General features: G+C 43.0%; 1 protein-coding gene and 1 non-coding gene across 3 annotated transcripts in view; both read right to left on the bottom strand.

Moving 5' to 3' along the window:
- Nucleotides 1–1,570: 1,570 nt before the first annotated feature.
- On the bottom strand, nt 1,571–1,643 carry TRNAR-CCU (transfer RNA arginine (anticodon CCU)). The gene has a single exon. It is a non-coding gene; the product is annotated as a tRNA-Arg (tRNA).
- A 1,622-nt stretch (nt 1,644–3,265) lies between these two features.
- Nucleotides 3,266–27,575, bottom strand: part of SEPHS1 (selenophosphate synthetase 1) — a 28,720-nt gene continuing 4,410 nt past the window's right edge. For both annotated transcript variants that reach the window (XM_057542101.1, XM_007189908.3), the window contains exons 3-9: nt 23,899–24,002; nt 21,935–22,042; nt 20,873–21,027; nt 17,635–17,725; nt 15,566–15,665; nt 6,740–6,952; nt 3,266–5,160 (exon numbers count right to left, since the gene is read on the bottom strand). In XM_057542101.1, coding sequence (XP_057398084.1) covers nt 4,946–5,160; nt 6,740–6,952; nt 15,566–15,665; nt 17,635–17,725; nt 20,873–21,027; nt 21,935–22,042; nt 23,899–24,002 — 986 coding nt within the window. In that variant the 3' untranslated portion in view covers nt 3,266–4,945. The remainder of the gene's footprint in view (nt 5,161–6,739; nt 6,953–15,565; nt 15,666–17,634; nt 17,726–20,872; nt 21,028–21,934; nt 22,043–23,898; nt 24,003–27,575) is intronic.

Here is a 27,575-nt window from a genome sequence, read left to right as displayed (position 1 = left end):
GAGACAATTAGAAACATCTTCGATATTTCTGTTTCAATGCCTGAGTATCCTACAGCCATACCAGGGGATACTACCTGAGGGTTGAAGTGAACGGGGATAGTTCTGGCATTAAACATGATAAGAAATTAGGTCCAGGGTATATTAAGTGAAAAGAAACATGTCGCACAACAATGTATCTAATATATGCCAATTTTTTAAAAGCTCCATTACTCGTTTGGCATTTCTCTTAGTTTTGTTCACCTCCATTATTTCAGACTCTGGAAATTCTTTCATTCTTCCCTTAAAATATAAAAACTGCCATGAAAACACCATGGCCAGAGGCAAGGCAGTCTGCTTAGCCGAGGAAAGTACCTGCTAGGACAGTGTGACATCCCTCACCTGCCACTTACAGTGTCACCAAGTCTGCAGTCTACCTATGTGAGTGGCTTGGTCACAACCAAACCAGAGTGTGTATGTATATATGTATGAATGTGTGCCTGCTTGTGTTATACATGGAGAGAAAGAAGTGTGGTAAAATATCAACAACTTAACATTTCTAGGAGTGTCCATTCTACTATTCCTTCTTTTCCATGTTTAATTTTTTTCAAAATAAAAAGGGGAAAATAAATAAATGTTCCCTGGACTTGAAGCAACACCCCAAAACTTCATAATGTAGGTAGACTTACTAGACCGATTTCACTGGCATAAGGTGGCCATGGCCACTTCCTTCTATAACTTTTTTTTTTTAATTTTAAACTTTTTTACCTTTTTTTTTTTTGGCCGTGCTGCACGGCTTGAGGGATCTTAGTTCCCTGACCAGGGATCAAGCCCGTGTCCCCTGCAGTGGAAGCGTGGAGTCTTAACCACTGGACCACCAGGGAAGTCCCTTTAACTTTTAAAATTGTCCAGGTTGGCTGTCTTCTGATTCCTTTGTATTATTTATTAATGTACTAGAAATAAAATCTGCCTTTTTATAAAAAAAAAAAAAAAACAGCAATGCTCAGCTCTTACCATTTTCTTCATTTTTTCAAAATGGACCAAAGCAGGGCTGTGTTTGAGACACCAGTTTTATACGGCTCTGCTTTAAGAACCAGGCAAGATATAGGACTTGATCATTGGTAATGACCAACGAAACGTTTCATCGGTCTCCCTAAACTTCAGTGTGAGCAGGCTGACGTCCCTGAAATGCAGAGAGGAGACAGCACACTGACCTCCGCCACCAGATCAGCACTCTCGTGGGTCTTCTGTTTCCTCACACGAAGCTTTGATAGGTTTTGGATATGCAGTCCTCCCAAGCACAGACCCCCTCCAGAGGCAACAGTACTGGAAGGACCGTCAGAAACCACTGAAAACGTCAACTGCATTCTCAGAGTTCAGATATTCAAGGACTGTGAACCATAGGAACCCTATTCCCCCAGTGTTTGCTGACTAACCCAAAGCAATTGGCATTGATTGCGGACTTGGATTCCAGCGATTTTTTTTTAAAATATTTATTTATTTATTTATTTTGGCTATGCCGGGTCTTCGTTGCAGCATGAGGGATCTTTAGTTGCAGCGTGTGGGATCTTTAGTTGCAGCATGTGGGATCTAGTTCCCTGACTAGGGATCGAACCCGGGCCCTCTGCATTAGGAGCACAGAGTCTTATCCACTGGACCACCAGGGAAGTCCCTCCGGCAATTCTTGAACGTGTCTAGACACCTGTGAACTCCCCATCTTACCGATTGTTTCACTGGATGAAGGCAAGACAATCCACCGACTCCCAGTCTTTCAAGACACGGAGACAAAACCAGAGGCAAAATGATATTCTAATGCTCCACTTTTAAGACCAGGGCTTTGTGGGTTTTCCTGGTGGACCCTGGCACATTTAATAATTGCATGGTTCACTGTGGATCTTTAATGAGAAAAGGTACAAATTACCGTTCAAAGTAAATTATATTGTCTACGCAGCCATTACCTAATCTAGAGGAAAAGGGTGAGTTGGTGTGGAAATGAGCAGCTCAGGGAGATATATACACACTTACACACACACACACGTGCACACGTGACAGTTAAGTATCTGAAGCATCAACATCTATGCTTGCTTTATTACTTCTAAAAATTAAGAATAGTATAGCTATTCTGGTCTTTCTTTACAGAATAACACTGTAAAATTTAGAATTCAGATTAACTCTTTCAAGGGCAATGCTAAATTCAGGCTGGAAACTGCTGGCTTATACATCTACAATCAGAATGATTTTGAAACACTTGCATTTATTCATAAGGCATGCAGAATTTGGAAACTACAATATACTAAGTTATTTAAAAATACTGAGCCCCAAAGTACATATTGCTTAACACAGTACTTGTTTCTTTTCCTGGACTGAATCACAATAAATCCTTCAACACAGCCTGTGCAATTAACAGACCCAGCTTTGATATTCACTGGCAAATGACTCCTGTTTCCTAAAGGAATTACTGAACTCCTCAGGGTCCAGGCTCTGTAGGCTGTCCTCACCAATGCTGTGCATTCTAACAAACTGTATTTTTGGATGCCAAAACATCATAGGGTTGAAAGGCAATAAATCTCTATACCAAGATGAACACACCTCAGTGTGAAGTTTTAAAGTTCTACCAGAAAGTCAAATAATTGCCTATTTATTAACTGTTCACCGAATTTTAAAATAGTCTCCATAGATTTTGCCAAGAACTCAAATACTCAGTGACAATCACTTGATTCTTCAAAGAACGTGCAAGATAACTTGGGGTTTTTTTTGTTTGTTTTGTTGGACCCAGATGTCAATAAACAGAATGGTCAAGACTTGAAAATTCCCAGAAAAGCGTGTGGTAAAAGCAAGGTCTCTCCCTCCCTCGGTGCCTCTGCAACGAGTGTGCCTAGCCACGCAGGGCGCTCACTTAAGCGGGCTTCCCTAGTCCCACCGCCCCCGAATTCTGATGCTGTTGGCCTGCGGTGGGCCAACAGTTTGACTGGGACAAGCATCCCCAGGTGATTCTGATGCAGGTGTGATGTGGACTCGCTCTCTAAGAAACACCCCTTTAAAGCCCAGTTCTTCCTCCTCGATTACATGGACTTCTAAGTACCCAGCATTTTCTCTTTATAAACATGAATCTTCACGAAGATGATTTCCTCAAGTGCATCATTCAATTGGCTCACTTCCTCTCAGCAGACCTGCCACCAAGGAAACCATCAGCATTCAAGACATGGTCAACATTGAAAGTAGTTCAGATTTAGCCGTCACGCCTGTATTTAAAGAAAGAAAGAAAGAAAAAAAAAGCTCAACAGTATGTTTCTCTTACTCAGGTTTCCAACACATTTTATTTTGCAGACCACCTGCTTGTAGCTTTTGAGGACCAACATGGGTTTCAATTCCTATAAAACGTCCAATTAATTTCAGTTCTGCCGCAGCCCCTCGGTCCCGCGCACCGAACTTATGGCTTGAGTTCCAGTAACACGTGCGAAGAGGCTGCGCTTTGGCCCCTGAAGAAGGACGCGTCCAGGGTGGAGCCTCTTCCAGGGCTTCGTCTCCCAGGTGGTGGTTTCCTTTGGCAAGAAGTCTGGCTGTTCTCTCGGCTTCGGCGCCTGCAGGCAGGAAGCGCTCAGAAGCTTCCAGCGCAGACACGTGAGGAATCAGTGCACTTGTGCTTGAGGACAGGAGCCCCCTCCTACTCATTCCATAGGTGAAAGTATAAGGAAGCCTCTGTTTTTAAGTTAACACCGATAAACACCTTTTTAGATTGCCTATTTGTTCTAGAACTACAAAATTTACCTCAAGAAAATATAGGTCCCGTGAAAGACTTAAAAGTTTTATAAAACTAAAATCTAGTTTTCCCCCAATAAACTGTATTTTAGCCAAAACCCTCCCGATGCTTCTAAAATAATACTAAAAGGGGCATCTGATTATACAAGAGCAATAAAAAAAATTAAATATTTATTTGAATAACAAGTCGAAGTCCGAGCTGCACAGCTGGCGATACGCGTTTCCACACAGATCACAGGAAGCGTGCACGGAAAAAGTACTGGCGCAAAGGACAAAGTAATGCTAAGGATCAGGCTAAATAGCCGCTGATTTTAAGAAATCAAAAGGCCTGAAATCACCATACAAAATATAAAATGTATTAAACACTACTATCCACAGAACAGTCTTTATTTTTGATTATATTTAAAAATTATTTGTGTAGCTAATTATATGTTGACTTGTAAATGAGTATTATACACGAACCCCCTTTCGGAGGGCAATTCGTTGCTGCACTATCGAACATCTAATTACATTGCAGAAAGTGTCCTTTTTTGCTATTGATAAAGAAAACAGTTAATGATATTACTGTAAGTATTAGGAAGGCTACAATTAACAAAGAAGTAACATTTCTTTTTTGTCTTCAAAGTGCTTCCCATGCAGAGTTAAGCACTCGCCTGGTTTAACTGAATGCACTCTTGGGTCAAAGAGATGCTCTGGAATTAGAAGACTCAAAGGACTCACGCAATCCTCTCGCTGCTGGGGTACCATTTTGTCACTCACTCCCCAATTCTGTCTTTCCAGAGTACCATTCCAGACACTTCAAACAGGATCAGACTGATACTGATAAATATACACAAAACGAAAAGACACACACTGCTATTTGACACTGCGATGGGTAATGTCCGTGCTACGTGAAAGCACCTTTAAAAAGAGCCTACTCGGCAAGAGATAAGTGTCTAAAGATTCAAAATGAATCAACAGTATTGGATAACAATATAATTCTCAACTCAGAAGCTGCCTCAAGATCAGGTGCATCTTCAGTTAATGTAACGGGAAAAAAAGGCAATGGATTTTATTTGATTAATTGCATCCACTCACAAATCGACCTAAGGTCACCAGATGTGTAGACACAATGAGATTTTTTCATTGTTGTTTATAGTCTTTAATTGAAATGATGATAAAGGAAATAGAGCTATTTAAAAACAAAACCACACAGCTGCCTCGGCCTAGATTAAGAGGTGGCACCAGGTGTGGGGTTCACATTCTGGGTGGCCACCTGTGGCGCGACCTCGATGATCCGGGGTTTGTCTATGATCCTGGCCGTGCGGTTACCCTTCTCCACGATCCCAATAATCCATGCTTGGTGGCCTTCACCGTATTTGGGGGACTTTATCTCTGCACAGAACCGAGCTGCTTGCTCACGCGGTAAACAGATTAGAAGGCCTCCTGGCAAAGGGAAAAAAAAGAAAAAAGGATTACCATTAACTGTGATGCTGTGTCTGCAGTCTCCCTGCCACTATCTCTCTAGAAAACGTCTGCACTGAGCTACATTCTACCAAGAAGCCGGCTGCACTGCCTTCACCTCTTCCACAGACTACACTGCGGAGTCATTAAGCAGCTCCTCGGTCAGCTCCTACTGTATTTCAGAACACACACAACAAACTTTAAATCATGAAAATGCCCCACCTGTGAATCGTCTGACGCTGTGGAGGTAGGAGTGAGGTGTTTGAGGCTCAGTAATATACGTGGAGGCTATCTTTTCCAGGCTGCGCTGAAAGGATTATTTAAAGACAAAAGAGAACTTTTCCTTTTCTATTTGATTCTCTACATGGAGTCCTCATTTTACAAAAAAAGGCTTTTGGTATATATATATTTTTTAAATTTAAAAATTAAGGTCAGGAAGAAAGTGTGCGTGCCTCAAAGTATCTGGGTTCTGTCACTGGTTCTGTCATTATCTTCAAAATAGAAAAAATATAAGATATATGAAAAGAAATCTTCATTGGTACTTGAGTAGCTAGGCCAGAATATTTCATACATTTGTAAGTAGAAGAAACACAAATCAGGAAAAAATATATACTACACTTTTACAAAAAAGGGAAAACTTCTCATATTTGAATAGAGACAGGTTGCATTAGTTGGGAATATTCGTCAGTTTATTCCAACTGATTCCACGCCCTCCAGGCGGCAGGAGCCGTTCTACTAGCAGTTCAGTTGCCCTCCTGGAGGTTATTTCTAGGAAATGGATTTCATATCTCTTTCGAGGCCAGGAAGTGGCAGGGTCCTCTCTACTGCCATGAGAGGCCCACCAGAGACCCCAGGCCCCCTTACAGGGCTTGTGCGTGGGTGGGGCTTTGTGGTCTTGGCCTCTGGGCGTCAGAATTTCTCATGACCAGGCCCACCTCAGACTGACTTAATTAGGTTTCCTAGGGGTCCAGTCTAGGCATGGGTATTTTTCTTAATGCCCAGATGATTCAATTGTTTTACCAGGGTAGGGAAACTACTGAGTTATAGAAAAAATAAAATAAGTAAAAGAAACTAGGGGGAGAAAAGAGGGGGGCGGGGGAACTGAAAAGACGAAACAGAGATCCAGGTAAAGAGGAAAAAAAAAACGGGACCAAAAAAAAATGGTACTTTGGAGACATAGTATACTATTTCATCTCAAAACAGCAATTTTAGACTTTTTTTTGCAAATACAGCCTCTTCAATGTAACCTATGGATACATGGATTATTTAAAATGCTGAGTTGTCAATGGAAACTGAATGATGACCTATTTTCCCCATATCCGCCCTCCCTCCCTCCCATCCCATCACCAAACACACAAACACTGGACTGAAAATGACACTGCTCATCACAGGCAGGACGGCATCACAGGCAGGGAGACGCTGCAGGGGGCTGAGAAGCCTTGCAGCCAAAACCTCATATGGGGTTGGGGGGTGTCCAGCTCCTGGACCTGGTTTCCTCCTCCTCGGGGACGTCCCACTGGCCTCCCTGCTTAACCCTCAACCCAGCCTGGGGCCCTGGTACCTGATGTCTCTGGGCAGGTCCCGTGCATGAGGCCAAACATGTTTCCGCAGGCCTTGCTCACGGCTGCCATCTTGGCCAGGACTGGGAGGTTGTGAATCACAAAGGACACCTCATTCCTCTGCTGCTTGGCCAGGTTCTGCGCGTGGCCCAGGATCCCGAAGCCCGTGATGTCAGTGGCCGCGTGGGCGTTGAACGTGTGCATGAGTCCCGCCGCTGCCAGAGGACAGAGGAGCCTTTATCATCTGGTGTCATGAATGGAGACCCCGAGAAAACACCCTTCCTCAACTCAAGATCTTACCTATGCTTTGATCTCAAAACTCCTACTAATTGGTCGGAGATAGCATACGATGAAAGTGAAATCAACACAACCTGGGGTGCAATTCTGAAAGTTGGTTTCCTAGTTCAATTTGAACCACTCAGAACAGCAGCTTCAACCAACAGTAAATTCCCAGTAAACTAAAATATCTGTAGAGAGGAAATGCTATCTCAACAAAAGGTAAACCTGTCTAAACTCTCCTAAAATCAAAGAACAAGATCTTTTAAGACTGTCTGACCTAAATTCAAGGTACTTCCCTGATGTCTAAAAGGTTAATCTCTTTTTTATGTTTTAATGTAAAAAAGTAATACACTTTATTTTATGGAGTAGTCTTAGGGTTAGAGAAAATTGAGCAGAAGTGCAGGAAGTTGCCGTTCGGTCCCCCCCCAACCCCATTTCTCCTGCATTAACACCCAGCATCAGTGTGGTGCTGTGATGAATCGGTATTGATACGTTATTACTAACTCCAGTTCAGCTTACACTGGGGTTCACTCTTGATGTTGTACAGTCTATGGGTGTCGGCAAATGTGTGATCACGTGTATCCATCATTAGAGTATCATACATAGTATTTTCACTTCCATAGAAATTCCGTGTTCCACCTTTTCACCCATTCCTCCAACCCCTGGAAACCATGGATCTTTTTACTGTCTCCATAGTTTTGCCTTTTCCAGAATGTCAGAGAGTTGGAATCACACAATATTTGGTCTTTTCGGATTGATTTCTTTCACTTAGTAATGTGTACTTTAGGTTTCTCCGTATCTTCTCATGGCTTGATAGCTCACTTCTTTTTAGCACTGAACAATACCACTGTCTGGATGGACCAGTTTATTTATCTGTTCACCACCTACTGAAGGACTTGTTGGTTGCTTCCAAGTTTTGGCAATTATAAATAAAACTGTGACAAATATCCGTGTGCAGGTTTTTGGGTAGATAGAAGTTTTCAATTCATTTGGGTAAATACCAAGGAGCACAATTGCTAGATCATATTAGATTTAGTTTTGTAAGAAACTGCCAACCTCTCTTCCAAAGTGGCTGTACCATTTTGCATTCCCACCAGCAATCAATGAGTTATTGTTCCACATACTCACCAGCATTTGGTGTTCTGGATTTCAGCCATTCTGGTAGACGTGGAGTAGTATCTTGTTGTTTTAATTTGTAATTCCCTAGTGACATATGATGTGGAGCATCTTTTCATATGATTATTTGCCATCTGTGTACCTTCTTTGGTGAGGTGTCTGTTCAGATCTTTTGCCCGTTTTTTAATTGGATTTTCTTATTGTTGGGTCTTGAGAGTTCTTTGTATATTTTGGATTATCAGTCCTTCATCAGACGTGTTTTGTGAAGATTTAGATTTCCTCCTAGTCTGTGGCTTGTCTTTTCATCCTCTCTCTCTTTCACCGAGAAGTTTCTATATATTAATGAAGTCCAACTTGTCAATTTTTTCTTTTATGGATAGCGCTTCTGGTGTTATCTCAGTAGTCATCACCAAATTCAAGGTCACCTAAATTTTCTTCTATGTTATCTTTTAGGAGTTTAACAGTCTTGTATTTTACATTTAGGTCTACAATCCATTTTGAGTTAATTTTTATGAAGGGTTTAAGACCTGTGTCTAGATTTGTTTTTTGCCTGTGGATGTGTAATTTTTCCAGCACCATTCGTTGAAAAGATTATCCTTTCTCCATTAAATTACCTTTGCTCCTTTGTCAAAGAGCAGTTCAACTATACTTTTGCGGGCCTATTTCTGGGCTCTCTCTTCCGTTCCATTGATCTATCTGTCTCTTTTTTCACCAACACCATACTGTCTTGATGTCTGCAGCTTTATATGAAGTCTTGAAGTTGGGAAGTGTCAGTCCTCCAACCTGCTCTTCTTCACCACTGTGTTGGCTGTTCTGGGTCCGCTGCTTCTCCATATAAACTTCAGAATGAGTTTGTTGATATTCACAAAATAACTTGCTAGAATTTTAGTTGGGGTTGCATCGCTCCTATAGTTGGGAAGAACTGACATCTTGATACTGTTGAGTCCTCCTATCCATGCGTGTGGAATACCTCCATTTATTTACATCTTTAATTTTTTTCACCAGTTTTGTAGTTTTCCTCATATAGAGCTTGTACATATTTATTTTAGAGTCACACCTAAGTATTTCATTTTAGGGGGGAGAGTAACAGAAAGGCTAATTTTGGAATGAAATATGCCCTGTGTTTACAGAAGTACTCTGGGGTGAATGCCTTTTTGGGGCGCATTTCCTCCCTTTAGACCGAGATCTCTTTTAGTTGGGTGCAATCTCAACGACACATGCAGAGAGGAGAATCGACCCTTCTAGGCCATGGTGCTAGATAAGCAACTAGGGCGGGCCATCCTATTAACACACCTGCACCTGGTGCAGTGGCGCAGCCGATGACATTTAACAAAGCCAAGACCTGCACTTCAGCTCTTCCCAGTGCCATCCTAGACAAGCTTTGAGGACCACAGTAGACAAGAGGACCCACTGAATCCTACAGTCAATAAGAGGGATTCAATTTTTGAGGTACTGATTACCACTTCTTCCCTGTATGGGGAATTACTGTTGCTAATTTTTACTACGGACATTTCAACGAAACACAAAGTAGAGAGAGTAGCAACCCACAACGAACTCCCACGTACCCAACAATACCCAGCTTCAACCATCACCACCTTTCTTCTGGGGCCTCATCTACTCCTGCCCACTTGTTGGGGGATGTGGAGGGTCCGGGGCGTGGGCAACCTTAAAGCCAACCCCAATCATATCATTTCGCCTATAAATACAGTATTTCCATGTGTGCCTCTAAAAGATAAAAAAACTGTAATACAGCCACAGTGTCATTATCACACCAACAAAATGAACACTACATTTGATTGTTCTCTCTTAAACTTCTTAATTTTTAACAGTTTCCCCTCCTTTTCCCCCCATGTCATTTATTTGTGGAAACTGAGCCATTTTTTTCTGTAGCATCTCCTGCATTATGGATGTGGTGATCTTCCCTGATGCTGACATGTTCTACCATCTTCCCGACTTCCTGTACTGGTGTTTAGGACCAAGGCTCCAAGAGACTCAGGTTCATTTTTTGCTGGCAAAAATACTTCATGGGGGTGGGGAATATCTCAATGAGAACCTTTCACCAAAAGGTTTGAGCAGCCACTGATGTTCGCTGTTGAGGTTCATTAAGTCAATGGAGCAGCAAAAATGGCAACTTTGTAATTCCATCATTTTTCGTGTGTTTATTAGATGTGACGTCTATAAAGAATTTTTTAGAAAATATGGTTTCTTGAAATACACTCCATATAAAACAGGTAAAATAGGGGGTTGATTCCTTTTATTTCAGAACAAGTTGGTGCCCTAGCAACTTCCAAAGGTGACCAAAAAAGTTTTAATTACCATTTGTTTAGATACTTGATATGGTCACTCTTGTCTTTGATACTCAAACTGCACCCCCTCTCCCCTGTGACGGGCGGGAGCCCCTTCAAGCTGTGGGGAAGTGACACGACCCCACTAGTCGTTGACAGTGCCACCACTTTCAGGCACAGGAAGTCCAGGCTTAGCTTCTGTACTTCCTGTCCCAGAACTGGAATCTGCCATTTCCCCAGGGAGTCCTGGCACTTTTTAGTGGAAAACATTAACTTCCCGAACAGAATCTGGGCACTAGGACTTCAGGCCTGCTGGTTATCACTACTTCTAGGCCTTTTCAATAGGCACGGAAATAAACATTTTTATAGAAAAAAAAAATCCTGAGTTCACACTGTTAATTCCGAATTAAAGATTACAGATTTCACTTAGCTTCTTTGATCTTATTACTTCTCTCTTATTCTTAAAATCTTTGTTCCTAACTACATTAACTTATTTGCTTTATCTTACTATACCAACATTCTCACAAACACAAACCCACTGATAACAATGAAATATTTTTGTGGATTTTTGTTCTGAGGGTGTGCCCTGAAACTACCAGGCTCAAAGTGATCTGAAATAATTCTTCATGTGATTTTGCCATAACTTAGAAATATGTTGAACGACCTTAAAAAAATTTGGTTCGGATTTGTAAAATATGCTCTTTTAATTTAACTTTTAAGTATAGAAAACTATATAAAACATTTACTTCCAAGTCAAACTTACAAAACAAAGCATGTTCAGAGAGGGTCTGCTTCCTCCCTATTCCCTCTTATATGTAACAATTTTTATTAATGATTTATTTTTTCCATTGTTTCTTTTTGAAAGTATAAAATACATATTATTACTTCATATTCATTTATGAACATACAAAATGTAGCATACTACATACATGCTCTGTCCTTTTTGCTTTTTTCATCTGGCCATATCCTAGAGATAGCTCCCTAGTAATAAAGCTTTCTTGTTCCTTTTTATAGCTGTATAGTATTCCTCTGTGCATGGAGGTGAGATAATGCAATCAGTCACCTAGTGATGGACATTTGGATTGTTTCCTTCTTTTGCAGTTATAAACAGTGCTTCAATGAGTAGCCTTGTACACAAGTCATTTCATACTTTGGCCACTGTAGCTCTGGGACAGACGCATAGAAGTGGGACTTCTGGGTCAAAATAAACGTACACAGAATTTTGCTAGATATGACCAAACACTCCTGCATAAGTGTTCTGCCATACTGTATCCCTACCAACAATGTCTACAACTTAAGGATGGGGAATCTTAAATGCTCAAATTATAAACAAACTAATAACCCACATGGGTAAAAATAAATCCATTACAAATTACTTTCTTATTGTTAAACTACTTAATTTGAAGGACCAAAAATGGAAAAAGACTCCTTAGACATTTTGAACGGCACAGGAAGAGAAGTACGAATGAAAAGCCTTGGTTGTAAGTGATGAGAACATCTGAGAACACAGAATTAAATAACTACAATTCAACTTAATGTTGAATATTGCCAAAGAAATACTCCTGGAATGCAGGAAAAAAAAATTATAAAAAAATTTGATCTCAAAATAAATTGTTCAAAAGTAGGCAAAAAGTAATTTAGTTATGCTATATCGCTCTGGTAGAACATCTGGCCATTAAACATTATGTGTACTAGGATTATATAATATGGAAAAAAGAATTTAGTGATATTAAATGAATAAAAGCGAATTCCAAATATAAGTAAAATGTACGCTAACCATTAGTTTACAACATCAACAATAAGACAACAGTAAACCACCAACCAACCAAAGGAAAAAATCCTGGAAAAATACATAAAAATATTAACAGAAGCTGTTTTTGGCTGGTGGGATTATGAACAATGTTTTTTCTCTCCCTTTTTTCATTTTCTGAAAACTTTTCTATAGTTAGCATATGATTTTTTTTACAGTAGAAAAACTATAGAAAACAAACAGGAAGAGAAAACATATTAAAGAAATCTTTAAAATGTAGCATACTCTCAAAAACTGTGGTATACCACCACTCTGGGCATCATTTAGCACCTTCTAGAAAAGCTGAGGCAGTACTGCCCTCTTTCTTACACATGTGCACCAGAAGTTCTCAGCAGCAGTCATGGAGTGGAGGATTATACAGCGGTGAAGACAATGAAATACAGCTACACACCCCAGGGATGACACTCAGGAATATTAAACAGTGTACAAAACAGCAAAAATAAAATAACAGACACAGGTATGATTTAATAAAGCAAAAAATGCAAAACTAACTTATTGCTTAAGGGTACAAGGCTATGTGGCAAAAACAGTTTAAAACACGTGAGAATAAACATTAGATTCAGAACAGCGTCGCCCCTTTTCCCGAGCTGGGTGTGGGAGGGGCCCTTCTGGGCTTGTAAGGCCATGTTCTCTTTCTCACATGAGATGGTAGACACATGGGTACTGTACTGCTGTTCCTTAAGCCCTGCACATATTTTATAAAATAACTTTTGTATCAACTATCTAATAAAAAATTTTAATAAAGAAGGTGGGAAAGGCAGATGTTGGTAAAAAATCTCTTTTCATATTGTATTTTATTTTTTAAAATTAATTAATTAATTTATTATTTATTTTTGGTTGTGTTGGGTCTTTGTTACTGTGCCTGGGCTTCTCATTGTGGTGGTGTCTCTTGTTGTGGAGCACGGGCTCTAGGTGCGCAGGCTTCAGCAGTTGTGGCACACGGGCTCAGGAGTTGTGGCTTGTGGGCTCTAGAGTTCAGGCTCAGTAGTTGTGGCGCACGGGCTCAGTAGTTGTGGCTCGTGGGCTCAAGAGTACAGGCTCAGTAGTTGTGGCACACGGGCTTAGCTGCTCCGCAGCATGTGGGATCTTCCCGGACCAGGGCTCGAACCCGTGTCCCCTGCATTGGCAGGTGGGTTCTTAACCACTGCGCCACCAGGGAAGCCCTCTTTTCACACTTTAAAGTGACTTCTAAAGAGTTTCGGAGAAGATCTTTTGAGATCCCCTGTTCAACAGTCAAATTTCTTCTTCTTTTTAGAGAATTGAAGACTTCATGGCTTAAGTATTACATATATTGGGTTCAGAGTCATTTGGGGGAAGTTGTAGAATGGGAGGGATGAGATTTCTGACTGCTGGCTCAGGGAACCCTGAGTAACTAAATAAACAGGGACTTTTTTTAGGGTAAGATTTTTGAACTTCATCTAGAACTTTGTCTTCAGGTATCTTCAAAGTTCCAAAATAGGATGCCACACAACCCAAACCCAGGTCCTTAAATACAACATGCAATCAATGATGAGGAAGAAAACTGGTATTTCCAGAATAAAACTGTACCAATTTCTATCATAGGCTTATGTAGATGGAACAAGTTGGAGAAACAGTGGCCGTTATAAAGTTGGACAGATTTGGGTTTGAGAATAGACCTGTGTGTATTTCTCACATGTATATCTTTTCAGCCAAAGGAGGAAAAACAGGATCCAATTCACAGGATTGTTAAAAAGATGTCCATGGAGTACCAAAAAGAAGGGCTAGCACAGAGTTCACTCATTCATCCAGATTTAATGACCCCTGTGGTGTGTCCTTCACTCTTCTAAGTGCTGTGGACACTGCAGTGAACAAAACAGAGCTCCCTGCCCTCCTGGAGCTCACATTCTAAATGCTGGTTTGCTTCCAAATCCTCTGTACAGAGCGACCCACACAGATGCTTTTCCAGAAAGGGTTCCTCTGGCTGGTCAGAGGTTAGGACTTCAAAGACACCCAAGAAGGGCTTCCTTCTTAATTATAAAATATACCTGGTGCTTTCTATACAGGTATGAACGCTAATAAAAATCAACTGTAAGATGCTTAAACTGCATCAAGTGAGTCCCTTGGCAAGCCTTGCTGCTTCCCAGAAGATGAATTCTGGCCCTTTCCTGAACTTCCCTGTTTTATTTTAAACTGCTTTTAAGATTCTTAGCATAGTACAAAAGTACTGGTTCAATTACTATGCACAAAGACTGTGGAGATGGCCTTGATTTCTTACTAAATCATTAAGAAAAGGATAGAATATAACACTTAAAGGCATTATAAGCAGTAGTTTCAAAGCATTAAAAGCATATCTGGCTTCAAATCCTAGGTCCCCATCGATTAGCTGTGTGACCTTGAGCAAGTTACTTGGCCTCCCTGTGAAATGAGAATAACAGTAGCTACCTTGATAAGGTAGTCGGAAGAATTAAATGAGAAATATGTCAGGTTCCTGGTACATAATAACTACCAAATCAATGGTAACCACTATTATTATTATTACTTTCTAATCAGTATTAAGAATCTAGAACTAGAAATGAAATGTCAAGAAAAAATTATGGCATGAGTGTCATTACTCATTCATATACACAAATCTGGGAATTAAAAATATGACAAGGTTAACACTTTAAATTAATAAGTAAGTCAAGTATTTCTGAAAACATGCTGTATAAATTTCTCTTCTATTTGTACTGGGGTGCAGAGGAATTCAATGCTGCCCATCATCACAGGAATGTAGAATTTGAAGCAACAGAGAGGAAATGTGACCTCAGCTCTCCGTTTCATAGATTCAGAAAGTGAACTGATGACTTCATCCATACTTCTCTGCTTCTCCCCGGTGCCTGGCACTGCCCCCACGGTGAGCGATCCTAAGCCAGAGGGGACACAGACGCTGGCACAGGCGCAGTGCCCTGGAGAACTCCAGACGCACAGGTCAGAGAGGAGTGGCTGGGGACAAACGCTCATGGCCTCACCACCTGACCTAGCGCACCGTTCAGGCCAGTGGCCAGCCATTTACCTCCTCTAAGGTGAGTCACATTTACCCCACGCTTCTGTCAAGAACATGTGACGTAGCTGGAGTCCCACCGGCGCTCCAGGCACCGACAGAGGGGGCTCTGCAGTCACTGGCCCAACCTGGCCCATGGCCAGTTCCTCCAGCTAAAAATGTATTTTGGTTTTTTGTTTTCTGGTTTTTTTTAAAAAAAACGTGTTAAAAGAGTCATGGGGGGAAAAGAAAATCAATGCAACTGAGACTGTCTGTGGCCCACAAAGCCTGAAGTGTCTCCCGCCCTGGCCCTGCTCAGAAAGCTGGCCAACCCCTGCGAGGCGAGCCCTGGCCGCACCTGTCCTGTTGAGCCTGGCCATGTTCATCATCGCCTCCTGGTACGCCAGCTCCACGTCCTCCTGGGTGACCACCAGCTTGATTTTATTCCACTTCTCAGGCTAATGACAGGAACACAGGCGAGGGAGCAAAGAGAGAAAAAGCGTGATCAGTCTCTGTTTCTAACCACTGGAAGAGCGTCTTTTTTCCTTAGCCGCCTTCTGGGGAGTTCTGCTTCCCTAATTCGGCACACAATATTAAGTTTTCTAGCTCTTCCCCCCGTGACTACTGCTGTAGGTGTCCATTAGACATATCATCCGGCATCTTCTCTGTCCTCAGCCACACCTCTGTAGTCAAACGCTGCAGTGTACTGGAAACGTGAAACCAGCAAGACAGTTTTGAATGTCCTTGGGTTCTCTTCTCCATCTCCCCTAGTAAGCGGATGGCTTTCATTTTTCATGTAATTTATACTCTTACTGACTTTCCCTGAATTCTGGGATCAAGTCCTCTTGAGGGACAAATGAACGGGACACAACTTCAACTGTATCAGCTATGAGGACGGCGTGGGTGACCACAACGCACACCCTCTGAAAGACTGCCGTCTTCCCCCTTCTTGCTCAGTCTGATTTTCAGAGGATCTGGCACCACGACGCTGAGTTCCTGACACACAGTCATCACGGTCCATTTTAATAGCCAGCTTCGTGCATTCGTTCCTTTCTTGGTAATACCCAATATCTACTGCCCAACACAGTAACTTAAGTCTATCTCTGCGTCCCTCCCTTATCCCCCCCCCCTGCCCCCATCTCTCCCCCAGAGGTAACAATGGTTCTGAATTTTATACTTGTCATTTCCCTGCCTTTCAAAAAATAGTATCCTCATACGTATAGATGCCCAAACAATACTCTTGGGTTGCTTCTGACCTTTATGAAAGTGTATTGTGCTGTTACTTTGTCTTTGAAACTTGCTTTTTTCAATTCTGAGCATCTTTAAGAAACTGGTTAAAAAAAAGCAAAGGCAGTGTCAAGTTGGGGGTGGGACAAACAGAAGGATCCCAGAGCCCCTCCTCCTGGACCCCCCTGTGCCTCACCTGGGCAGTCGTATTGGAAAGCACCTCTGGATTACTGCCCTATAAAAGCCCTGTGGTCTGACTCACAGGTGACCACACCCGATGGGAAATCTCCCCATCCTCACTGGATGAGAAGGGAAAAATAACTGAAGAATGCAGCCTCCTTAAGAGATTGTCTCTGCTCTGTTTGTCAAGCTAAGATATACCTGGTTGATGAACAACATAAAATTGTTCTTTTTCAATTGTTTCTCAGGACTGATGGTTTCAGATGACAGTTGTAGAAATTAAAAGCACTGAGATATGTGAGAATATACCACAATCATATTAATTTTTGAGTTGTTATGGCAATGAAAAGTCTTAAATGAAGAACGACTGATCATAGCTCACTTGGAAAGTGACTCAGGATAAATATCTTCATATTCTAGATGCTTTCTCCATGACATAATTATTTATCAAAATGTTCTGAGTTACTCATTAGCTTAAAAAGACAAAACAAGCAACCAGAAATGACCAAAAAACTCATGACTAAAATAATTTAAACTGTCAATAAGCCTGGCCTTATTTATACCTCAAATATTAAACCTTGCACACATTCTCCTCTGTGTTGTTATTATCTTGGCCCCGTCGCACGGCTCGCGGGATCTTTGTTCCCGACCAGGGATTGAACCTGGGCCCTCGGCAGTGAAAGTGTGGAGTCCTAACCACTGGACTGCCAGGGAATTGCCTCCTCTGTATTATTTTTTAGTGTTGTTTAAGTATGAAAGACACACCCATCTCAGCACCAAATGAACAGATAAACCGCACTCACTGTTCCCCAAATTCTCGTTATGGATTATCTCTGAACCCCGAGCAAGGGCTTACCTACTTCAAGCATTCAGTACATGAAACCTGGATCTAATAAAAGAATAGGGACAATTCCCAGGATTTCTGAAGGCCTAGATGGACAGCACACTCCCTGGTACTAAAACTAGAAGAGCTTATTTTAGAAACCACACTGCTGACACCGGAAGGTGAAGGTCACTCACAATGTCCAGCCACTGGTGCACGGCCACAGCCACCTGCGTCCCCAAGGGCTTGGTCAGCACGAGCACGTCGCCTGGCACTGCGTTATCCGGCCTGAAGAAGAGAGCACAGGCAGGTCCTTGTCAAATCAGCTGAGGATATAAGTTCATCATCGTTGGTTAAACAGGAGAAAGAAAAGGCTGGTAAAACCACATGTGTGTTTGCAAACACTCACTTATACTTAAGCCAACTAATGCCATGTATTAGAGCTTTGCCGTTTACTACTAGGATGACTGATGAACAAAACATTAAATGAAAAGTGAGGAGGCCACAGACTTCGACAACACTTAGGCCAGTGACTTATTAGTGTCCCAAAAAAGCAAATCGCTTAGTCTTCAAAGGCCTCATCAGGCCCTGATTCAGCCATGCTCTCGTGTACTTTTCAACATAGACCCACCAGGGTTCTGAGGCAACAAGACTTCTGGAACAAAAACTGTTGTTCTTTTTCTTTCTTTCCTTCCTTCCTCCCTCCCTTTCCTTCCTTCCTTTCTCTCTCTCTCTCTCCTCTCTCTCTTTCCCTCTCTCTTTCTTTTTTTTACAATCACTTATATGATAGAGATGCAGGTGGGATTTCTCAGGATGTGGGATTTGGCTAGAATCTGTGGGTCTAATGTTTTGGTGATTTCAGCATCAATGTTTCAGACTCAGAGTTATGACCAGTAAGTTTCCTACTTGGTACACAGGGTCCCTGGTTGGTCCTTGTCTTAAAGACAGAAGGCAAATACTAAAAAAGGCAGCCCTAAAAGCAGAAAGACTGTCCCCCCTCAGACAAAACTCCCATCTCACTTGTATCCTCACGACCAGGACATGGGTCTAGCATTCATGTCTTTCTTGTCCAAGTTCAAGGAGCTGTCCACACAGCCATCCCGTCCCCTGACAGCGAACAACTCAAATACTCATACAAGTCGATTAAAAAGCCAGGGGCACAGACTTAAAAATCAACAACTAGCTCCTTGACTCATCCTGTAGTATCTATATCCATTGTTAGCTTTGAAAAATATTAATTCTGGGAGGATATACCAGAAACTCTTTTTCCAAAAATGGGACCTTAAGACATAAATGTCTTTCAATTCTGACTCAACTGTACCTGAGAGCTGATGTGCTCTTGTGTGTCACTGGTTATGTGCAACCTACAAATTTGTATCAGCAAGTGAAGTATGATAAAATTGCTGGGTTATTTTTAAGTTTGTGGGCAGTCTTTTACAAAATATAATCACCTGCATAGGTGCCTTCTTATTTTACAAAGTAAGCATACATGTTGTTGACAAAAAATTCATTGAAGCCTGTTTTATTATTTTTTCCTCTCTCATTTTTTGGCTACTGCTGGGTTCCTTTTCTATGGGAAAGCTGGAATGGGTGAGACAGATGGAAGTTCTCTTGTCCCATCTAAGTGGAAAGTTTGAGAACTACCAACATAAAACATAGGAAAATAAAACCTGGATGTAGGTAAAAGGCAAGACCCTTAACATGGATGCACCCATCAGTCAAAAAATGGACCAAAGACATGAATACATGAAAATTACACTCACCCTTACTCACAGGAGTAAGGCAAAGACCAAGGAGGCTGTCACCAGGCTCTGCTAGTTAGGATGGGGGAACCCAGCACTCTCACCCATTGCTGGTGGAGCCTCTATGAAGGGCAAACTGAAGACATCGATCAGAATTATGGTGCACAGGCACTGGACCCAGCAATTCCATTTTGAAACATTTCTTACCAAGAGTCACACATGCAAGATGATCTATGCGCTGGAGTACTATGTATATTGTCAACGTAACTGAAGATAATCTGAATGTCAAGAGTTACTTGGTTAAAAATATCCAAGACTGGTAAAAGTGTCTGCCTCAAGAAGGGACACTGATGACTGAGGGCAGGTGAGGGATTCTGCACCACAGGGCCTTTCACACCCCCGGAATTCTGAACACAGTGCCGGCTCACAAAATCAGATAAAACAAATGGAGCTTTTGCTTCCTCTGAGAATAGGACAAGGTGGCTTTTCTTAACAAGACATCAAACACGAAAAGGGCCAACCTGTGTTAAGAGAGAATCTTCTCCAAGGATCTAGAAATGGCCAGAGGGCACAAGAAAAGATGCTCATAGCACTGACCACCAGGGAAATGCAAATCAAAACCCAGTGAGATATCGCCTCATACCCACTAAGACAGCTATTGCCAAAAAGACAGTAAAACAAGTCCTGGTGAGGATGTGGAGACATCAGGGTCCCATCCATGGCTGTGGGGAGCTGGCTTAGTTTGTTCAAGTTAAATAGTTACCACATGACCCAGTAATTCTTAGGTATCTACCCCAGGGAACTGGAATGTATATCCACACAAAAAACTTGCACACGAATGTTTATAGTAGCATCACTCACCACAGGTGGAAATAACTCAAAGGTCCATGACCTATGACTGGATGAATAAACTGTGGTCTGTCCATACAATGGAATGTTATTCACCCATAAAAAGGAATGAAGTAGTGACAGACATGCAACATGGATGAACCCTAAATACATGCTAAGTGAAAGAAGCCAGACATAAAACATCACATGTTGCATGATTCCATTTATATGAAATGCCTAAAACAGGCAAATCCATGAGACAGAAAGTAGATCTGTGGCTTCCAGGGGATGGGGGAGGAGGGAGTTGGGAGTGGCTGCTGCGGATACAAGGTTTCTTTCTTGGGGAGACGGAAATGTTCTGGAATTGGATAGTGGTGATGGTTGCGCAACTTCGTGAATGCTAAAAACCAATGAATTGCGTACTTTAAAAAGCTAAATTTCATGTTATGTGAAATTTTGTTATATGAATTATACTTCAGTAAAAAAAATCTAAAACTTTTTTATGTACAGGGATGAGGTACTGATACATGCTGCAAAATGGATGCACCTTAAAAAAATTATGCAAATATTCTATGAAGTGAAAGAAGCCGGGATGGAGCTGGGGGATGGAGATGGGGGCTGGCGGTGGGGTGTGACAGCCGAGGGGGTGGATGGGAGTTTCTCGCTGGGGCAATAAAAGTGTCGTGAAGTCGACTCTAGTGAGGGTTGCAAAACCCTGTGACTATACCAAAGACCACTGAATTTATAAACACTTTAAGTAAGTGAACTCTATGGTATGTGAATTAGTATCTCAGTAAATATATTTTTAAAAAAAAGAGAGAGAGAGAGAACCTGGCCACGGGACATGAAACCGAAATCAACTTACATGATAAATTCGTTGGGCTGGCAGACAGTTGTAGCCACACCTCCTAAAACAATCCAGGGATTTAGCACTGTTTGGCCACCGGTTACAGATGTTCCGGCCTCCTCTGCTGCATCTTTAAAACCCTGTATAATTAGGGGCATCACTTTATCCCTTTCCTACGGTTTAAAAGGACACAAATTAAAAGTCACATCATTCAGTTCAAAACCCAGAAAAGAGAGTCTACACCTGTAGTTATAAAAAGATCATAAAGCCCTTACAGGAAGTCCTGAGAGTTTACAGAAGGGGCAGGGAACAGTTCACATCGTAGCCCTTTTATCAAAAGTTGGAAGAGGCTCTAGGTCACAACATGAATGTAGCCCAGATGACAGAGGAGTAAACACCGGAACAGGCTGGGCACACAGGGCTGCCCTGTGTCTGAGCCAGCTCTCTGAACGGCCCTTAACCATCCCGTGACCAGCTAATGCGTGCCCACGCGCCCGCTCCAGGTGTCTGTGTACAAGCAGTGGCCCGAGAGCACGCTGTGAGGGCAGAGAAGGGCCTGCTGAATGCTCAGTCCTATGCGCAGGGCAAACGTTTGGCGGGGACGAAACCAATTACCTGTCAAAAATAATCTAAACAGGAATTCATCTCTGGGCCAAGGAAGAGGTCAGGCGACGAGGCCACAGATGCTAGCGGGTTAGCACGGGAAGCACGGGGCACCCCAGCCCCACCGCTGTCTACGTCACCAGCCAACCGCGACCGAAGAGGCAGGTGCCTGGCCTCGGCGCCGCACCCTGGGCTGCCAGGCCTGGCCCGGAGGTGCTGTCACCGAGGCTTAAACGTCACCACAGCAAACACACACGCAAACGTGCTGGCTTCAGTACGCCAGGAGAGAGAAACGGAAGCAGGTGGTGGGGACGGAAACACGAATAGGCCAGCCTGTTTTAATTCGCTGCCAGCTGCCAACAAGCAGAGGGCGGACGGGCCATGGACAGCCTGACTTCACAGCGGGAAAGGAGGCCACAGACAAGTGACAGGACCACAACCGGGGCCGAGGATGCCGCCGGACCGGCTCCTGCTTACCCTGTCGGTCATCTTATTGCTGATTCCCAGGAGCATCAGCATGTTGTCGCACTCTGTGACCCCCATGGCGTAGAGGTCGCTGAGGACGTTGGCACAGGCTATCCTGCCCTGGAAGAGAGGGGAGATGTGAGCAGGCGCCACGGGGGACTTTCCGGGGCACCCAGGAGGGGACTTTCCAGGACGTGGTCCTCGGCTTCCGTGCTTCACAGACTCACCGCCTTTCCTCCATCACAGACCCACTCTCGGACATTCCCGTTACCACCTCTCCTTTCTCGGGCAGCACACATCGTTTCCAGGTTCTCTCCCATTCTAAAATTTAGGGAGAAGTCTGCAGTTTATTTAGGTGCTGAACAGGGAGCGGGGAGATGTCGGGGAAAAGCCTGGAGTGGTTGGTTTCAGAGGAGCCAAAGTGAAAGTGCTGGGAAACAACTGTCCTAAAGAAAACGTGGAAACAGCCACTTATCCTGAACAGATCCTTAAAAATGTCAACTTTATTGGTTATAGAGAAGATGGGTTTTATATACTTAGATGGAGAAATTTTGGGAGCTTCTTGTACGAGATAAACAGGAAAATCATCTTGGTTGAGAAACAAAAAGACAGAAGAAATAAACAACACCTAGGCCTGAAAGCAGATTGTTTTCTAAAGACAAAGAGAAGCATTTCCCAGTAAACTATAAGGTTTTATTGAGGAACTTTGAAACAGTACTCAACAGAAATATGATAATAAAGATTTTCTACTGCCAACAGACATTTAAAAAAATTTTTTTAATTGCCTTTCTCCAGACAGTAAAGGAGAAAGTGACCAATTTTTCTTTCTGACGTAAGGGTAATCAAACCACAAGTTCCTATCACTTCCAGTGGCCGTTCCACTGCCCGCTTATGTTGTCTCACGACTTCCTGGCAGGTCGGCAGGGAGCCTGATGACCTCCTGTGACTCACTCGAGGTCACAGGCGCAGCGGGGTCAGCAGCTGGGAGGCGCCAAACACAGGTTCGGGCTGCAGCGATCTGCTGCCCCTTCTGTGTGGGCGCTCGAGATGCTGGCAGAGGATGAACTCTGGTTCTAGCCACCTGGGCCCCCGGACAGGTGGGACACCGGGCGCGTGGCGTGCACAGGCTCTCAGGAGCACTGCGCCAGAGGAGAGGTGAGAAACAGGTTTCTGGAAGTGTGCGTGCTTGTCGCGGGTACCCAAAGAGGTGAGCAACCCTCCCCACCTTCAGACCTCCCGGCCTCAGGCCCTACGTGTGCGGCTCGATCCCAGTGCCCTTGGCACAAGGAAGGGCCTCCGGCACTTTCTAATGATAGGATGTTGCCAATCTCTCCATCGGCCCCTCCCAGCTGCCAGGGTGGAGGGTCCAGCTGGGAAGGAGGAGGGGCTGCTGGCAGCAGCCCTGCGATGAGCAGGAGGGGGGGTCTGAGCAGAGCGTGATCAGTAGGCAGATGCACACGCTGAACAGTGGAATAAGACACGGCGAGGGCAGTGACCAGAATGAGAATAAACGGGCAGGTTTAACGGTGCGGAGATGCTAAGCTCTTCCTTTCTGGACAGAGACATCTAGGATCAGTCCTGTTACAGAGGACGGTGAGACACAGGAGCGTGGCGTTTACAAATGTCAAAGAAAGAAAAGTACAAGGAAATGAAGGAGAACACTACAAACACATCAGTCAACAGACATGCTTAACAGACCCCAGGTGTTCCGGCACAGACACGTAGGCAGGTACGAACGCAGCAGGGGACGCCCCCCCAACCACCTCACCCGCCTGCCTCACGCACGGTGTCAAGTGCGAGCAAGGGGTCGACCAGATCAGATCCACAACCACGGGAGTCAGGGCAGGGGCAGGATGAGAGCAGTTTGTGTAGAACGAAAACAAAAAAACCCACACACGAATAACAAAACCCCAGCCACCACCCAAAACCAAACGAGTAAGCAGTTCCAGATGTAAAAACACGTCGGTTAAACTTACCATCATGTAAGGGTCATCGACGATGGGATAAATGTAATCTGTGGTTTGAACCAAGGAAAGACCGCCGTGCCTCAGAGGAATGACACAGGTATCCATCCCGATGCCTGCAAAGATGGGGGTCATCATCATCCAAAAGTCAACAGGAAGAGCCATGTCATTTTGTACCTGCAGTGTTCTGAATAGGAGGGGTTTTGCATAAGACACTTACGGAACACTGCTCACCGCCAACAAAGCAATGTGTTTCCTATCAAGAAGCATAACTGAAGTAAACGTGAAACAAAACTAGCTTAACATAGAAAACGAGAACACAATTTGTTAGTCACAAAGACTCAACTTCAACATGGTACAATTTTTAGACTTTAACGACGCCTTGAACAGGAGTTTTCCTTTGTGTTACTGCATCATGTGACTGGTACCATGTAGAATTTCTGTAAAGATGAGAACAGCACAAATGGAACTTGGCTTGTCTTCTCCATGGTTACTTAGGAGTAGATCTTTGGGCATCATTCTGTTTTTCCAACAGAAAATCTGTAAAATATTTTACACATATAAAATGTTGTTATAGGGCTTCCCTGGTGGCGCAGTGGTTGAGAATCCGCCTGCCAATGCAGGGGACATGGGTTCGAGCCCTGGTCTGGGAAGATCCCATATGCCGCAGAACAACTAAGTCCGTGCGCCACAACTACTGAGCCTGCACTCTAGAGCCCGTGAGCCACAACTACTGAGCCCACGTGCCACAACTACTGAAGCCTGCGCGCCTACAGCCCATGCTCCGCAACAAGAGAAGCCACCGCAATGAGAAGCCCGCGCACCGCAACGAAGAGTAGCCCCCTCTCGCCGCAACTAGAGAAAGCCTGCGCACAGCAACGAAGACCCAACACGGCCAAAAATAAATAAATAAATAAAAATTTTAAAAAATGCTATTATACTACATTTTAGTCAAAAATGACAAAAATAAGAAAGGAAGGAAGGGAGAAAGAGAGAGAAAGGAAGGAAGGAAGGAAAGAAGAAAGAAAGAAAAGGACAAAGCTAGAACAGGTATTCATTGATTCCAATCAAGCACGTATATAAACACCGTGGCTCCCAAGAAACCTTAAAATGCCACGCATTCCACTCGTGGGGAACTTACATCACCTCTACTCACTTAATGAGCAGGGAAAGAAAAATTCGCTTAACAAGCCTATGGGATCTATTTCAACTTATTAAAAATTGTTCCTAAACATTTAGAAAGATAACACAGACAACTGATGGGCTAATTAGAAACAGTTCCCTTTTCCTGAAATCAGTTTAGAAACAGTCAAGACTAGCTACTGCAGGCTACATTTTTAAAAAAATCACCTGTAATGCAAACACTTCAAATTCAGACTGGCCTCTCACCAGGTAACCCTAATGGAGTGCTTTCCTACACTCACCTCTCTCAAGAGGATGCCCTCTGGCCCTTAGGAAGTATTTCAACCTTGCAGCCCAATGGCCAAAAGCAAAGGACAAATCCCATAAAGTACGAAAGGAAGCAGGTAGATGTTTACCTTCTCGATTCAGAATTTCAAACGGAGTAAGAATAAACCACACCCGAGTCACACAGAGAGGACTACGTGTGAGCTTTCTTTCACAACTACCCCAGCACCGTGTCAAGTCCCAATACATTATTACTAACACTAAAATAAAATCAAGTTTAGTGAAAGATCACTCTGTGAAGGCAGGCTGATTTTTTATTACTACACTAGATGGCAAAGCAGAAACTCTTGGTGGAAGATCCAGTTAGGGAATGGAGGACTTTGCTTCAGAATGGCAAGTCTCACAAATTTGTGACAATGGAACACCCATTACCAGTGATCAGAAAGTGTGTGATAATTCATCTCGACGATGCATGTATGCAGAAATGCCCTCTAACGACGTTCTATAGCACTCAAGAGGAAACAGGGCAAGAACCACAATTAAACTCATATTGACCGCTCCCCAAATTGATCATTCCAACAACTGGGAATTCCAAGTATATTACCACTCACTTTGGAAAGGAGGGAAGAAATACTGTTTTCTTTTAGATTTTCATATAAACTATAGGACTATTGAAAGAGACACTAAAAAGAGTTGCTGAAAGTTAGCTTTAAATGTTTTGTAATGTGGGACTCTTAAACTGGAATTCAGTCTTTTTGATTTGTAAAGCAGTTAGTTTCTCTTGATACCCAGCATCAGAGCATGTGAACCATGACTCCCCAGCACTCTCCTGGGGCTGACAAGAAGCTTCCGTCACCTACAAGTCCTCTCTCTCCACCAGGACACCACTCCATGTTAGAAGGAGGGTCAAGGGCTGTCCACGTGGGAACCACCAGCCACACGCGGTTACCGAGCATGTGAGATGGGGCAATTCCAAAGTGACATGCGCTGCAAGTGCACACACTCAATTTTAAACACGTAGCACCGAGAAAAACCAACGTCTTGTTAGCAATGTTTTACATTAACTATGCATTGAAATTATAGTTTTTATATACTGGGTTAAATAAAATATATTAGAATTCAATTCCCCTGATTCTATTTTTTTTTTTTTAACGGAACTGTCTGTACTAGAAAATTTTAAATGACACAGGTGGCTCACCTCATCTTTCTTTGGGACAGCACTGGTCTGTAGTGACTGGTTTACAAATCACCTACCAAATTTCAAGAAAGGAAGAGAGAGAGGGTGAGAATGGGACAGGCCGTGGGCCTTGCAAACGAGGGTATCAAGTTGAGAGAGACAGGGACAGTCCAGGCAGAGGGCAGGTAAATGCCTGAGTAGAGAGAGCCTCCAATACCAGACCGAGCAGGGTGTATGTCATCATCAGTGGGCGGTGACGGGGAATTCTAGGTTTCAGCAAGACTGAAACTATCCATCAAAAAAAAAAAAAAAAAAAAATAATAATAATAATAATAATAATAACAACCCAAATCATCACTCTACCCCCACTGCCAGCAGCCATCAACACACGGCAGCTCTTAAGCATCAGGCAACAGAGGTACCAAGTACTAAGACACACTTATCTTAACATTTCTTTAGTTAGAATACATTTAACAAACGTGTATATTTAACAACTGTTACGGTTCATCCTTAGAATCCAGGAAATATGACACTCTTTTAGAAAAAAATTTTAAAAAACAGGTCAACAGACTTGTGTGTATACATTATATAAACATACATATATACATACATACACAAGTATTATGTATATGGGTACAGATGCACACGGTGCATATACACACATACACGGATAATTTCTGGTACTCACAACAGTTGCAAACAGTGAGTAGTATTACCCCATTTTACAGATGGGAAAACTGAGGCTCAGGAGGGTTACGAACTTGCACAGAGTAACATTTATTTCTCTTTCTCCTGCCTGTATCCTTGCTGTCGACATCTGTCCCCTTTTGCCACTGCTGAGTTACAGCTGACGCAGCTCCTCTCCCCATGAACACGTCTGGACTTAAAAACCAGATGACAAGCAGTATGGTGGGCAGAGGAATTGGAAGCTGTGGATGCCAGTTCCTGACCCCCCACCAAGTGACAGGGAACAGGTTACCCAGCCTTCCTGAGCTCCATGGAGAGCTCAATAAGTCAACGGGGGCGGTTACAGAAGGGAATGATTACTTTATCCATGAGGTTTTGACTGCATTTGTCTTTGCCCATTCGGTAGCTTATCTTTCCC

Source organism: Balaenoptera acutorostrata, chromosome 3, assembly GCF_949987535.1.
Source record: "Balaenoptera acutorostrata chromosome 3, mBalAcu1.1, whole genome shotgun sequence".
In the NCBI taxonomy this organism is placed as follows: Eukaryota; Metazoa; Chordata; class Mammalia; order Artiodactyla; family Balaenopteridae; genus Balaenoptera; species Balaenoptera acutorostrata.
The sequence above is the reverse complement of the archived record's forward strand: the minus strand, read 5'-3'. Positions and strand labels throughout refer to the sequence as shown.